Source organism: Mauremys reevesii, linkage group 2 (genome assembly GCF_016161935.1).
Source record: "Mauremys reevesii isolate NIE-2019 linkage group 2, ASM1616193v1, whole genome shotgun sequence".
NCBI classification, from domain to species: domain Eukaryota; kingdom Metazoa; phylum Chordata; order Testudines; family Geoemydidae; genus Mauremys; species Mauremys reevesii.
The window spans coordinates 59295101-59311434 of record NC_052624.1 but is presented as its reverse complement, the minus strand read 5'-3'; the positions used below and the strand labels follow the sequence as shown (position 1 = coordinate 59311434).

At 42.4% G+C, this 16334-nt stretch overlaps 1 protein-coding gene across 1 annotated transcript in view; it reads right to left on the bottom strand.

Moving 5' to 3' along the window:
* The window catches only part of LOC120396981 (ATP-binding cassette sub-family B member 5-like), a 68242-nt gene that overhangs the window by 41219 nt on the left and 10689 nt on the right, over positions 1-16334 (bottom strand). Inside the window, exons 2-7 of the mRNA XM_039522290.1 lie at positions 15495-15589; positions 10259-10319; positions 9652-9802; positions 7074-7128; positions 3674-3865; positions 1119-1290 (exon numbers count right to left, since the gene is read on the bottom strand). Of these exons, the coding sequence (XP_039378224.1) occupies positions 1119-1290; positions 3674-3865; positions 7074-7128; positions 9652-9802; positions 10259-10319; positions 15495-15565 (702 nt within the window). The 5' untranslated portion in view covers positions 15566-15589. The remainder of the gene's footprint in view (positions 1-1118; positions 1291-3673; positions 3866-7073; positions 7129-9651; positions 9803-10258; positions 10320-15494; positions 15590-16334) is intronic.

Sequence of the window (16334 nt, the reverse complement as noted above, 5' to 3'; positions counted from 1 at the left end):
TTTTATGAACTCTGTCCTGGCAGTCTACTAGACCTACCTAAATAGGATGAGTGCAGGGATGTTCATTAATTGGAATTCCCAACACCACACCTGGAGACCTTGCTCTGGGCCAAGTGAGGCCAGGAGAAAAATGCTAGGCTCAGAAGGGGAGGATTATTGAATCTTCTCAACTTTATTTATACATTTTAAGATATTAAAAGACAATGTTAAAATCATAAAGGCATGTGTTTAGGAGGACCACTACCTGTTACAAATAATCTATTACCGAAATTGTGAAGTCTTTGGGACAGGGACTATCTTTTTGGTGTGTGTGTGTGTGTGTGTGTGTGTGTGTGCAACACCTAGTAGTATGGTGTTGTGATACTGCTTGTGGCCTCTAGGTGCTACTGCAAATCTACTACCATCACTAACAATACAAGAAAATTGAGACTAAGAAATATACCTAATTCCCTTAAATATATCTTTTTCAGGCTATTTTTTGTAAAATTTTATTTTACTCCAGCTTCAAACGTACTACTGGAGCTGCTCAGAAATTTTTCAACAGAAAACAGATTCATTGAAGCAGAACCTTTCATGGAAACGTATTGGCTTCAACACAGCTTTTGTCCAGAAGGTTTCTCAGGTCCAGAATACGATTTCTGATGAAAATGAGAGGTAGAGAGAGCACCCAGAATAGCCAGTGATTAGGCACTCTGCTGGGATGTGGGAAACCTATGTTCAAATCCTTGCTCCGAATCAGGACAGGAACTTGAACCTATAGTTCCTACATCACAGAGGAGTACTCTATGTACCTGTCTATCCGTGCAAAGAAACTATTTTTTTAAAAATCAGGCATTTTTCTTTTAGTTTCTTTTCTTTTAATGAACCATGCCCTTAGCAATTGTGAGCAGCTCTTAAACTCCTACTAAAGGAAAGTTAACACTTAAAATGTAATTTGGTAATTTAGAGATCAAAATGTACATTCATTCACACATAAGAATAAGTCCCAGGATTTCACTAGTGGAAATCTGAGCTTTTCAGTAACTGTAATTTTGGCAAGTATATAGCAAAAACAGTTTCCATGAAATTCCCTTTCCCAAAGAAATTTGTTACATATTAATCTTTAAAATCTTGCCTACCTTAGAACAAAAAGCTGCTGATAGTACTACAAGGGGGCTTGTGGACAGAATCACAAGTGTAAGTTTCCATCCCTTTACAAAGCCAATCACTATGCCTACTGTGAACGTTGACATGTTTTGAAATAGCTGAGCGACTTTGTCTCCAATGCCATCATTGATTTTATTAATGTCTCTAAGGGGGAGAAAAAAAAACAATTTTTCAGCTGAAGATAGTTTAGAGTAATATCTATATTTCTCTCTCATTTTTATTAGGGCTGTCAAGCGATTAAAAATTTATCACCATTAATCGTGCTGTTAAACAATAGAATACCATTACCTTAAATATTTTTGGATGTTTTCTACATTTTCAAATTTTCAACCTGAACCATCAAAAGAGAAAATCAAAATTCTGCTGGTGGCATCTGACTCAGATGATGAAAATGAACATGAGTCGGCCTATACTGCTTTGGATCATTATTGAGCAGAACCCATCGTCAGCATGGACGCATGTCCTCTGGAATAGTGATTGAAGCATGAAAGGACATATGAATCCTTAGTGCATCTGACACATAAATATCTTGCAATGCCGGCTACAACAGTGCCATGCAAACACCTATTCTCACTTTCAGGTGACATTGTGAACAAGAAGCAGGCAGCATTATCTCCTGCAAATGTAAACACACTTGTTTGTCTGAGTGATTGGCTGAACAAGAAGTAGGAATGAGTGGACTTTTAGATTCCAAAGTTTTACATAACTGCACTCAATGCCCCCTCGCAAAATTCTACATTTGTAAGCTACACTTTCATGATAAAGAGATTGCATGACAGTACTTGTATGAGGTGAATTGAAAAATACTATTTCTTTTATCATTTTTACAGTGCAAATATTTATAATAAAAATATAAAGTGGACACTGTGCACTTTGTATTCTGTAATGTAATTGAAATCAATATATTTAAAAATGTAGAAAAATGACCAAAATATTTAATAAATTTAAATCAGTATTCTATTGTTTAACAGTGCGATTAAAACTGTGATTAATATTTTGAGTTAATTGCATGAGTTAACTGTGATTAAACTGACAGCCCTAATTTTTATATACACACACTTTGTAGCACAGTATTTATTATTACTGTTACCCCTTTTGGCCCAAGTGGCTAGCCAAAAAATTTGGGGTCTTGCAGAGTGTCAATTTATCCTCCTAAGTGGAACAATGGAGCCAACTACCTTTGATGCAATCTTGTTTATTTGCAAGGAATGTACAAAGTAATCCTCCACAACACTTATGCGTATGCTTAATTTTAAGCATGTGAATAATCCCATTAACTTCAGGTAGAGTTAAGCACATGAGTGTCTGCAGGCTCAAGGCCGAGGTCAGGCAGATAGCTATTAATTTTATTTATTTATTACCCTATCACAATTTGTGAGTGCACTTTACATGACTTAAGGTTGGGTCTGCTCATATTTCCTGTAATATGGGGGAAAAGAGCACCCTGGGCTCTTTGTCTTTAAAGCTGTAGACAAGTTCAGATCTCAGGCCTGGTCTACACCTAAAAACTTTGGTTGACCCAGCTACCTTGCTCAGAGCTGTGAAAAATTTCACACTCCTGGGAGAGAGAGTTAAGACAGCCTATGCCTTGGTGTGGGCTCTGCTAGGATGACAGAAGAAACCTTTCATCAACCTAGCAAACACCTCAAGGGGGTGAATGGACTATAGTGATGGAAAAACCCTTTCTGCTGCTGCACTACACTAAGGGTAACTGCAGCAATGCAGACATCCCTCAGTTACATTAGTGTAAATTCACAGTAACTCAAGTAACTTACAGCAGCACTGTAATTGCAAGAGTCACTCTTCATTCCCAGTGGTGAAACTGATGGCAGAATTAGCCCACAAAACACCAGTATAAAGGCCCACTTTACACAGGTGCAGCCTATTAGTCCCCACTCAGCCCCAGTTTAGTCACCACTAAATAGTTGCACCACTGCAAAATGTTCTTAATGAAAACAAGGCTTAACTGTCCAGGATTAGAGCGGGGTGAATATTTTCTGGTTGAATTAATCTATTTGGGAATTCAAGTTGAATTTGGTGAATACAAAATGAAAAAAAAAATGTCCAAAAGGTTCATTTTGACCTTTTCTAAACAAAACGTTTCAATTTTTCATTTTGAAATAGTGCTTTGTTTAGAAATGTAGTTAGATTGGTTAAACTCAGTTTTTGTTTCTGGTCGAACAAAATTTCATTTGACCAGAAATGATTTCTTTTTTTCATTTTGGCAACAACAAAAACATCAGGTTTTTTTACATTAAATTATTTTTCTTCCCAGATCTTTTGTTTTGACCATGAAAAAACAAAAAACAAAACTAAACAAAACAAAATTGAAAAAATCATTTGCTCAGCTCTACCTAGAATTTCACATTCAGTGGAAATATATACGGCTTAGGCACAAGAACAAAGAGAAATGCTCTCAGAAGGCTTAAAAACTGACTAAGGACATGGTTCTGCAATCTTTACTCACTGGGACTACTTGAGGGCTGCAGTACAGGGCCCTAAACAAACAAAATACAAAGACTCTTACTCCGTCAGACGTGTGTTAAGCTCTCCACTATTACTGCTATCGAACCAGCTGAGTTCCTGTCCCAGAATTGCATGGAAGAAAGTTTTTCTTATTTTCTTTGTTTGCCTTGCTGCCGCCAAAACCCAAAAGGAAATCTGTAGGTAGCCAAACACTAAGGCAGTCGCTCCAATACCAACATAATATAAAGCAAACCTTAAATTAAAAAAAAAAGTATATTAAGTTGTGGCAACTTGGAAGAAAGGGAACTTGGTTATTATTATAAATAAAAAGGTTATTTAATTTTGTTTCTAAGGTTATGTCTACACTACTGCCTCTGTCAGCAAAACTTATCTCACTCAACGGTGTGAATATTCCACTCCCGAATGAAATAATTACCCTGACGTAAGTGCCAGTGTGCACAGCGCTTCTCCCACCGACATAGCTTATGCCAGTTGTAGGAGTGGGTTTTTTATGCTGATGGGAGAGAGCTCTCCTGTTGGTATAGAGCATCTTTACCACACACGCTGCAGTGGCGCAACTGTACCGGCACAGCTGCAGCACTGTATGTGTAGACATGACCTAAAAGTTTCACTGCAAAATCCCAAATTCCTGTGGCGAAGTTAACCACAGACATTTATCTAGCAAAAGCTGAAGCCTGATTCCTTCACAGTGGTATGACTCCACTCAACTCTGTGCAGGCCTCTGACATACAGATAATATTCCTGTCCCCTGGCTGCATGGTGGCTGATTTCAGGGCTTTGCAGCAGGTCAGTTTCTGTAGCTGGAGAGAAGTTGATGTCTAGGAGTCAGGTCTGATGTAATTTGTTTATTTACGTGAGGGGTAGGCAACCTATGGCATGCGTGCTAAAGGCGGCACACAAGCTGATTTTCAGTGGCACTCACACAGCCCGTGTCCTGGTCAACAGTCCGGGAAGCTCTGCATTTTAATTTAATTTTAAATGAAGTTTCTTAAACATTTTAAAAACCTTAGTTACTATACATACAACAATAGTTTGGTTATAGATTATAGAATTATAGAAAGAGACCTTCTAAAAAATGTTACAATGTATTACTGGCATGCAAAACCTTAAATCAGAGTGAATAAATGAAGACCTGGCACACCACTTCTGAAAGGTTGCCGACCCCTGATTTACGCTATGAATGTGATGCTATCTACATGCTTAGGTGAGATTTGTGGTTCTTATACAGAGGCAGACCCAACCTGTCACAACGAACTCTGGAAACCCCAGCTCAGTCCAGGGCCGGCTCTAGGTTTTTTGCCGCCCCAAGCAAAAGAATTTTTGGCCACCCCCGCTATGTTTTGGCTTTTAGATGTTTGCACTTTGCAATTTTTGTTTGTTGGTTTGTTTTTGACTGTTTAAAATTAAAAAAAATGAAAACAGAATTTGTAGTTAGTGAAATAAAACAATTTCCTACTAGTGTACTCATTTAATTTCAACAAAATCACAATTACAAACAATTTGGGTTCAACTATACACTGAAATGAAAAACGTTAGTATCGTCTGGTGTGCCCAGTTTCTCGTAAATTTAAAGAATTTACATGAATTGAATTTTTCTGGTTTTTATACTTGCGTAGTCTGTTAATAATTTCGTGAAATCTAAATTTTTTGCAATGGTACTTTCAATTGAAATTAATGCGAGTCCCGACAAATGATTTTGAGACATGGTGGACCTCAAATAATGTTTTAGTAATTTCAGTTTTGAAAAACTGTGTTCACCAGAAGCCACTGATACTGGTAATGTTAAAAGAATATGTAATGCTATAGCAGTGTTTGGAGTGAAAAAATCATTTCTTGCTATAAATTGTAAAGCTTTTAGAGGAGAAGTGTTAGGACTTGTTAGCTCAGATAAAGTTATTAATTCATCATACAATTCTACTCCGCCAGTGTCAGCAGCGTTATCAGTACTGAGCGCTAAATGTAGCTCTTGGCAGTGCTTCATGAGGCCTTCTTTGGAAAACTGATTTTTAATATTTCCAATATGGTAAAAAAATTCAAAAGTTTCACAATAACCATGCAACTGATAAAATCTTTCTTCAAGGGAAGTTATAGCTACATCCAAAATATGATAGACTGGTCTTCCATCAGTTGATGAATAATCACTTTCAATGCACTGGTTAGAGCTTTCTCCCTGATTGTGGACTTTTAAAAAATACTTATTTGAAGTACGAGATAGTTTTTCTAATTCTTTTTGCCATTTTTCTCTTTGTTACTGGTAGCAGCACCAGAAAGTCATTTTCGTTTTTGTCCTGGCATTTTAGCCCCATAACCACCGACACCAATGTAACACGGAAATTGGTGTAAATGGTGCCAATAGGACAGCACAGTACACACAAGTAATCGTGATTCCTGATTTAATTAATCAATAACCGTTAACATTTACACATTTACACACGTTCACCTTATGAGTGACCGTGTCATGGCATGACACGATATTTTTCACGTTACACTCCTATCGCACTACTGGAGATTTTTTTGATCTTCATGTATTATTTTTTTTGTACACTGGTGTATTTAAAAAAAAAAAAAAAAGGATGGCTGGAATGCTGCCCCTGGAAATGTGCCGCCCCAAGCATGTGCTTGCTTTGCTGGTGACTAGAGCTGGTCCTGGCTCAGTTAACACATACCCTCCCAGCAACTAGAAACAACTGCTTCCTTTGCTCTTCCTACAGGTCTCTCTCCTCCCCCGTCTCCCCGCCGAGCACAGTTAAACAGCACCTTCCCTTCTTGGCTGTCCTACATCACCCTCCAGTCAGGAGCCAGAAGGGCAGCAGTAGATTCACCCTCATCAGATTCTCGACTCTGTCCTCTGCTGACCTCTCATTGCTCAGCTGATTCCACACAATACAGTTTGTGAATCTAAGGCCTATTACAGTTTGGTCAGCGTTCCTTTCCTTATCTGCACTCAAGATTAAAACCTTTTCATCATCGTTATGAAAAAGGCCAATAAAATGCTACATCTTCGGAGGCTAATGAGTTTAAATGGCTATTCATTACTTCACAATTATACATTAAGCTCCTGGAATCCCATCATTTGCTCTCAACGGCACTCAGCTATTTCTTCCCATTCTGTCACTTCCCTCAGCTTTACACCAGCGTCACGCCAATCAATGCGGCTGAAGTTATCCCTGATTTACAGCAACGTACGTGAGCAGAGCATCAGGTTCATTCATTTTATTTTATTCATGAGGTAAAATAGTTGGGACAGAAGGGAAAGCAGTCACGGGGATATAATTCAATACAGAAGATAAGTCTGGTTCTCAGCTAGAGGGAAGGTGATGAATAACAACTTCTATCTAATGCTATTAACTATCTCCACAGACAGTTTACTTAGAGTCGGTATCTGCTATACACTTAGCAGCTGCTAGTCAACCCAAAGTTAATAATTACTTTGAACTTACTCTGTCATTTGTTCTTCAAAGGGCACTTGTGACTGATTGCAGCTCAATGAACTTGCTGGGAAAAAAAAGATGTTTAAAAGTTATGTAAGTTGTTAGAGAGACAAGGTGGGTGAGGTAATGTTTTTACTGGTGATACCGACAAGCTTTCAAGCTTATGCAGAGCAGGCCTGAAGAAGAGCTCTGGGTAAGCTCAAAAGCTTGTATTGGACAAGCTTGATGAGAGAGACAAGCTATTACCTCACCCACCTTGTCTCTAATATCTTGATACCAACACATAGTATTTAATTTGTAATGAAAGAGGTGCTGGGGCTCAAGATTTTTTTTTTTTACATTCATAACTGACATAGCAAACCCAGAGGTGCTAAGGCTATGAAGTGCCAAGTCTAGAGATGCCAGGGCTCAGCCCTGGCACAAATTAAGCACTGCCAACATGGGTACAACACCATCGCATACAACAATGTAAGTTGTTAATTATTTGCACCATCTGCCTTTAACTCTTCATTGCTGGTTCTCCACACCAGTATGCGTTGCAACAACATGCAGTATCATTCCATTTATTACAACATTCCACTGAAATTGAAAGTTGTAACATATCCGCGATGCCAGTTTAATTTATTTTGTGCCTGACATCCAGCAGTAAAGGGGTTAAACTCAGTAATTGTCACATTAGCATATTACCATTAGAATTATATGCCTGTGTTTCACTTGCATGTGGATTTTGCTGCCCGCCCCCTTCCCCCCATGCTCACAAGCAACACCGAATAGCTGAAAATAATCACACAAAGATATTCATGCTAGGCAGGGTAATACTTTTTAGCCCAGATTTACCCCAGTTTACATCCACTTTTGCCTACATAAGCTAAGATGGTGGTTGTTTATAAGGTAAAACTTAAGCTCTAAAAACACCTTTTAAACATCAGAAATGTCAAGTTGTGTCTTCTTTGTCCTACTGGAGCATACATTAAATAGCCAGAGGGCTGAAGTTGGGGATTTCTTAGCCCTCAATTGAAAAGGCACCCATGTTGAATCTCCTATGCAGTGGCGGCTCTAGACATTTCGCCACCCCAAGCAGGGCGACATGCCGCGGGGGGTGCTCTGCCGGTCACTGGTGGACCTACCGCAGGCGTGCCTGTGGAGGGTCCGCTGGTCCCACGGCTTTGGTGGACCTCCCACAGGCACTGGACCAGCGGACCCGCCGCAGGCACGCCTGCGGGAGGTCTACCGGAGCCGCCTGCCGCCCTCCCGGCGACCAGCAGAGCGCCCCCTGCAGCATGCCGCCCAAGCACGCACTTGGTGTGCTGGGGCCTGGAGCCGCCCCTGCTCCTGTGGAGAGACCTTTTCTTCTCCCAGCTGTTTCTCAGACCTTTTAGTTACACAGGTGTTTTTGTTTATATTGGATTAAAATCTCTCCCCCTTAATTGCTCAAGTTTTCCCAATTTAATAATCCCACTAATTCTCTAGGCATCATAGAGTCTCCCCAGGCTACGGTAGTAAACACAACCCAAATTTCTAAAGTAACACAGCAAACAGAAATAATTGCATCTTTTTTTTTTTAAAGGAGAGCGCAAGAAGAGGAAAATTCCCTTTCAGACTGTTGTATGTCGCTGGTGATCTTCTGGTTTTGAGTACCATAAAAATAAGAGGCTATTGTTTATTATTAGAATTAAATGAGTTTACAAAGCACAAACCAATGGATTATTAGCTACTCCGGGGACAGCTTTTCCCCACATTGTCTGGATTTCCTGGTAACAAAGAGCTCTTAGAAGTCTTGTTGCCATGGGCTATGTGCTCTGCCCTTCTGTTTGAGGTGATAGAATCCACTGAGGGAAGTAAATGCCCCCTCCCCCCTGCTTCCATGCTCCCCATCCCAGCTCTGCCCCTTTTTACTGTTCTCTACCTGCACAAATGAAGTGGGGAGAGAGGTTCCAGACCCATGGTTATAACATTAAGTTACCGAGCACCATCAACCTAAATAAAGTAGAGCAGAAGCCTTTATTTCCATAGGCAACACAGCTAGTGATATCTTGAAGAATATTAACGGGTCACCACTATCTGTAGAGCACATCAAGGAGAATAGTGGGATCGGAATTTATTAAAATAAGTAACTCTTCCACGTAAGCATTTCTTCATGAAGACATTGCCCATTGTCATAAGGTGGAATCCATCCCTGTGCAGAGGCCTGCAACACCGCTTAAGTCCTCTCAAGGACTATTAATCCTTGTGTGAGATTTGTAGCAAGGAATGAATTTCACCTATAAAATGAATGGCCACGATGAGTGAAGTTTAAACAAATTAAAGAAACCGAAGAAAACTACTATGTTTACATGAAGACTAACTGCTTCCCAAACTTTTCTCTCAGGTAAGGATGATCATTACTTAGCCATGAAAACACCCACATAGCCAAGCTCTGCTACAGGAAAAAAATTAAAAAAAAAACAAAACAGACAAATTGGACTTACTTTTAGCCCTTCTTTTCACAGGAAAGCTAAGGTGATCATAAGGAAATAAATGGCTGAGGGGAGAGGAACATATAATGAACAAAAGCAAAATAAATAAAGTATATGAACTGTTTCCTTACGTAAACTCTCTTGGGATATACAACCACTCACAAAACCGTCGCTCATTTCACCAAAAACCAGTGACATCAGAGGAAGGCAAACTCCATTCAGTAGTGCTGCTATTGTTCCAAATACCATAAGAGTTATATCCAGCCCGTCTGCATATCGAAACTGATGGGAATGAGTAAAAGAAGTAAATATCAGATTATTTTAGTCAGTGGATACCAGTATGGCTTCTTGGTTGTTTGAATGTTAATAAAATAAACTATTTACAATAAAATGTTAGGAAGTTAATGCTCTGATTCATTTAATATTAGAATAGTATTTTGGATTATATGTCACATCATCATCAATGGAAATATAAAAGAGGTATAGAAAAGTTCAAGTGGCATCTGTCCTACATTACCCTCTGTGGTGAAATGCCTACAGATGGCATTGGGAGTGCTTCATATGGATGGAGAGCAGCATTTGTACTTAGTTCTTACAGAGTTAACTACAATTCCAAAGCAGCTGATGGACAAAAATGAATGCAACAAACCTGGGATAATATGATTTTGGAAGACATGAAAACTCACATGTACTAGACCAACATGTAGTTACTATCATTACAAGTGTATTCTTGCTTACAATTGTGATTGGACCAACGATTTCAGATGGGCTGCTTTTTTCTTCTTTTTCTTTGTGTCTCCTGAAAGATAGAAATTAAACATGGGACATTTCCACTTTCACAAGATTGGCACAAATGTGTACATCATTTTACTTCCTACAGGGCCGGCTCTAGGCACCACCGCTCCAAGCATGTGCTTGGGGCGGCACTCCATCCCCCCGCTCTCTTTTTTTTGGTGGGGCGCACAAAGCCTGGAGCCGGCCCTGAACCAAGATGTTCCCTGTCGGCTGAGGCTTTCAGGCTGAGCTGGAACGGACACTGCAGTTCTGGCTTCAGTAGCTAGATGGCGCTCATGGCAGCCTGAGTTGCACAGGCTGGACTGCAGTTCAGGCTGCCCTGCCGCTGGAGAGCCAGAGCATCATCCCCGGGAGCTGAGCCCGGGCTGCGGCGGCGAGAGGGGCTGAGCTCCGGGGGATGATGCTCTGGCTCTCCAGCGGCAGGGCAGCCTGAACTGCAGTCCAGCATGGGTATGAGGAGCCGGGGAGGGAGGGAAGTGAGGCCCGGGATGCAGGCAGGGAGGAGGGGTCCGGCTGCCCCCACCGCTGCTGCTCTGAGTCTCCCCAGGGCGGCGCGGCATTTCCCCGCCCGAGTGGGCTGTGCAGGGCGCCGCCGGGCTGGGCAGGGGGCACGGATCCCGGCTCGCGCGCTGATGGGGCAAGTGGCTGGGCAGCCCGAGCTGCCAGGGAGCTGCCGCCTCCTGCCCCCTGCCCCAGCCCGCCGCGCACCTCCCCCGCCTCAGCCCCGCGCTGCCTGCCCTGGGTGGGGAGAGGCAGAGCCCGGCTCTGAGCTGGGCAGCAGGGGATCCTGCCCTGCCAGGGGACCCCCGCGGCTCGAGCACCTGGGGGGTCAGTGTCTGTCCTCTTGGCGCTGCCTGCAGGGGGCTGGGGAAACAGCTGTCAGCCCTGCCTCTCTCAGCCCTTGCACCCCCCCATCCCGCTCACAGCCCCTCCACTTGTACCTGTCCCCATCGCTCCTTCGCTGCACCCCTTCCCCTTGTACTCTCCCTTCACCCACACCTCTCCCCTTATACCCTGCTCCAGCCCTCTCCTCCCACACCTCCCCTTTCCCCTGCACCTCTCCTCCCGCAACCCTCCTGATACCCCCTCTCCTCCTCCACCCTCCTCCACAAGTACATAACACCCCGCTTCTCTGCCAGCACCCCCACACCTGCTCCTCTGCCTAAACCCTCTTTATTAGATCCCCATCCCTTTCCGGGTACAAGGTTTGAGGGTTAGTCCCTATGACTTCCATGTGCATTTGGAGCACTAAAGATGGGGTTGTGAGGGACGAGGAGGGGGGGTGAGATTTATACTAAAGTGAAATAAAAATAGGAGAAACAGTTTGATCCCCACTGCAAGTGTAAACGGGGATTGCTGTGGTGAACGAGGAGGTCACGTTTGGGGGGGGGGAGCCCAGTGCTGGGGTGGCAGGGGGTGGACCTGACTTCCTAGCTATCTTGTGTACTTACATAGCCCCCATTGCCATAGGATCTGAGTCCATCACAGTATTTTAAGAGTACTTACACTCACAACACCCCTGTGTGGTAAGGAAGTACTATAATCCCTGTTTTGTAGATGGGGGATGAAAGACAGGAAGATTAATGATAAAACTCTCAGGATTCCACCATTGACTTCAATACATTCAGGGGTTCACATTAGGTGACTTGCCCAAGGTCATACAGGAAGCCTAGAGCAATGCAGGAAACTGAACCCACATCTCCTGAGTCACAAAGTAGTGCTGTAACCACTAGACCATTTGTGTTGGCTCTAATACCATTTGAACTCGGGCTGTTCTAGCAGACATGGTAATACTATTAAACCACTGAACCTTAATGGGATCTTAAAGTAAAATATAAAAAACAAAAATTGAAAAAGAAAAAAAGGATGTAGTAAGTAGGCTGCACAGATTAAAGTCATGATCCTGCAAGTGCTCCATGTGGCTGGATCCCTACATCCATATGGAGGCGGGGTCAGTATCAGGACCATAGGGCTTGATGATCCTAAAAGCTCTTGTCCACATCAGTAGTTTCTATTTGTGTGATGTTTGCAGTGTTGGTGTAGCTGTGTTGGTCCCAGGATATGAGAGACACACCATAGATAGAGTAATATCTTTAGTGGACCAACTTCTGTTGGTGGATAGCTCAATCTTGTCCTTTCCACCAATAGAAGTTGGTCCACTAAAAGAGGATCTCTCACCTACCTTGTCTCTCTTTATTCATGTCGAGTAATTCTATTGATTCCAGCGGGAATATTTATGTGACTAGAGGGGGAGAGGCGGGGGCCGGGGAAGACCCACCTGTAGATCTCCTCACCTAAATTAATTCCAACCCCAGCAATTATGTATTATCTTTGGGAGACACACAGTTTTGTGTTTTGGGGAAGAAGGGATACAAATCTACGTAAAGAAGAAAATTATACAACTAGGATAGTAAAAACATTACTATTGTTTTGTTTCTTTTCTTTTTTTTTTTTTTTTTTTGCACAGGTAACATAAGATATTTGTTTCTTTGCCAAAGCTGGGTTAGTAAAGGAAATAAAAATGTAACTTGGTTTGCTGGGAAAAGACAAGAAATTAAGGCCCAAACTTTAGTAGCTGTTTCTTTTAAAGCAACAGTCCTCCCAGTCTCTCTGGTGGGAGGGAAAGAGAGGGGGCAGAGATACCAGTCAGTCTCTCTCACCCAGGGCAGGTCCTTGGAGATGGGGAAGAAACAGCTATTGAAGCTGTCAGTGACCAGCATGAGCTGGAGCAGGGATGGGGGATCCCTCCTGGGACACTGGCCTCTGTGACCCCTGGACCCAGCTCCCTGCTTTCCAAAGCCCCAAGATGCCATCTCCTCACTCTGCTTCCTCCACCCCTTCCACTTCTAGGCCCACTCCGGAAGGAGAGATGGTGGTTTGGGGAAGATACACATGTGCTGCATGACAATGCAAAGTGTGTGTGTGGGGGGAAACCCCATATACACACACACACACCTCTCAGAATGCAATGCATGTGTAAAGTGGGATCCTAGCGATGAGGAAATTGGGAATGCAGCATATGTGCAGAGCTGTGCAGCTCTTGATTAGCTAGTCCCATAGGTCAGTGTGCAGCAACATGGCATGTATAGACTTTATCTGTACATGTATTATACAGAGTATTATAGACTTTTAGCCCCTGCATTTTTTGTAGTGACCCTGCCACTCGGCCCCCTCCTTAGGAAGAGGCTGGCTGGGCCCCAGCTGGCAGTGAGAAGGGCATGTCAGGGGTGGGGCTGCAGTCTACAGTACTGCGGGCCATAGGGCAGCCTGGGGAGACTTTCGTAATTTAGACAGACCCTCAGGGCTGAGTTACTCCTGGGGCCTCTCTACCTCACACAGCAGCCTAGACTTGAAAGGGTACAAAAGGTGACCGAATTCTGTGCTGCTTCTCTTAAATTGTTATCTCAGTGACCTTTTAATTTTCAAAGTTTTTTTTATTTTTTTAACTGCACAGAGGAAAGTTGTAAGATACAGTCAAAAGAACCACAGTTTATGGCCCAGCTTCAACCCAGTGGCTGGCATAGACAGCGACCCTGCCAATCTTTGTTAGAAATGATGTAGTGTTCATCCAAAAACTGCAAACCCGAGGAGGCTACCGGGTACCATCACAACCCACAAGTTGGTGGTATTAGTTGGGGATGGCGCATAGTCATGGGTTGCCAGGATGCACTGATTCAACCTCAACGGGGCTTTTATGCCATTTAAAGCTGACTACCCTCAACAAACCCTACAGAAGCATAGGTGGTGGCAACACCTTCCTTCAGGGTGAACACCCCCTTCGGGACTAGGGAGCTACAGGGGGACAGGGAGCTGTAATTTATATCTCTCTGAGCCATCTTGTGACACTTGCCCTTTTAAGATGTGCCGCCAGACTGGAGTGCATGCCAAAAGCAGAGCAGCATATTGAATATCTTTTTATACATTATTAAGAAATCAATAGAAAGCCTGCACAGTTCCTCTGAGATGAGTAATTAGAGAAAATGGCTGTGTAGATGGAACACTTGGAAAACCATTCCAACAGCAGCAGTCCCCAGGAGCTCAGATTAGCACAAATTTACTTAAAATAGAAACAAACACTTTTGTAAAGAACAAGTAATTCAACCCATTGCTGGGCACATGACACAAAATGTTGAGAATTTAAGATGAAATCCACTCTGAAGCCAGTGGGCCTGAATCCAGTCTCACTTAAACTGATGTAAATCAGGAGTTACACCAGTAGAAAACCTTTGTGAGAAGACAATAAGGCTCATTAGCTGGTTTCTATATGTGCGTTGCCCTCCTTGACCTGAAAGCTTAGCCAAATTCAGGGTGTTACAAGTTGTTCCAATTAGGAGGGAAAATTGATGGTAGAATCAGATGTTTTCTTTGAAGCAAGTTTGTTTATTTACAAGGAATGTCCTGTTTTCCCTGAATACTGAAGGAATCAAACAATAGGAGTTAGTTCTTTGCTTATGGCCTCAAGCCTCTTTAGCCAGCTTCTCCAGACCCAGAAGGCCCTGCTCTTGGCTTTTTCCTAGATCACACTCTGGACACCCTATGCTTGTCCAAGCTTTCTCTGTCTCTCCCTGTCTGCTAGTCTCTGAGTATCTCTACACTTAAAATACTACAGCAGTACCACTTCAGCACTGTAGCACTTCAGTGTAGACATTCACTACAGTGGTAGGAGGAGTTCTCCTGGCACTCGAGTTAATCCACCTCCTCCACGAGAGGCAGTAGCTAGGTCAATGGAAGAATTGTTCTGTTGACCTAGCACTGGGGGTTAGGTTGGTCTTTCAGGAGTGTAGGTTTTCACCCCTACCTCCGAGAGACATAGCTATGCTGATGTAAATGTTCAGTGTAGACCAGCCCTCTATCTCCTGCTTCTCTCTCATTAACACACCCCCTTAGCCAAAGGATGCCCAGCCTAGCATTCTGCCTATATAGCTCAAATTCCTGAGTGGCATTGGGTGAGCATGAGCCCATCTTTTTAGAGCACTATTGTTTCTTACCCTGAATGAAGGGTGGCTGGCTGCACTCACCAATGGAAGGGGCTTTAAGCCAGTTACGACACCTGCTTCATTCTGAAAACTATACTAAGGTTGTTAGAGACAGTTTGTCCCATTGAGCTATTGAAAAAAATAATCAACCCAAACAAGATCCAAAGCCAAACTCAGACAAGAGGTGATACCCAAACACTTACCTGTCATCTACATCCACATTAGTAGAATACTTTGGTGCCTGTCCAGCGATTTCTATGTCAATGTCTTCCATAATTATGTGGATAGGTTATTTATTCTAGAATAAAATGTCATGCTGTTAATATCATTACTCACCATGAAATCCAATATAGGACACACTTTATTTAGGTGACACCGATGAGAAATCTCAAATATAACAACTTTATGTTAGACATTATTAGCTTATCCATTGAATCTTGTTTAAAATTTATTAAAAACAGAATTAACCTTTTGTGACATCATCTGATTAAAATATGACCATATAGATCATTGTTGAAACCACCGTTATATATTTGCAACAAATCTTGTACAAAATGTGGAATGTAAGATGTCTACGGAAAGGTTATGATTTGCTGAATATGATTATGCTGTATGTATGCATGTATCATTTTTGTATTTGAAGTTATGAGTATTGGCTCTATACCTGTATTTCAAATGTTTGCTCCTGGGGTAGCGCCCACAAGGTATTTAGCCTGCACATCTTGAATTCAAGTAGAATGGCCCATTACAGTACACTTAACTTACAATTGAAGACGCCTATCTACTCTTAATGGACTTTACTTCTGTGACTAGGTGAAATCATGCATGGACATGTGACTTGAAACACCATCTTGCTACTGTAAATTTCCACAGTAAGAACAATGGGATTCCCTCCACATGGCAGAAGCATAGGCGGCAGGTTTGTATAATTTTTGGTGGGGCCCAAAATGGTGGTGCTCCCCCACTCCCGCCCTGTAAGCCGATATAAAATGAAGCTACAATGCGTCAGTGCCACAAGATTACAAGGGTCAATTAAAAGTGGA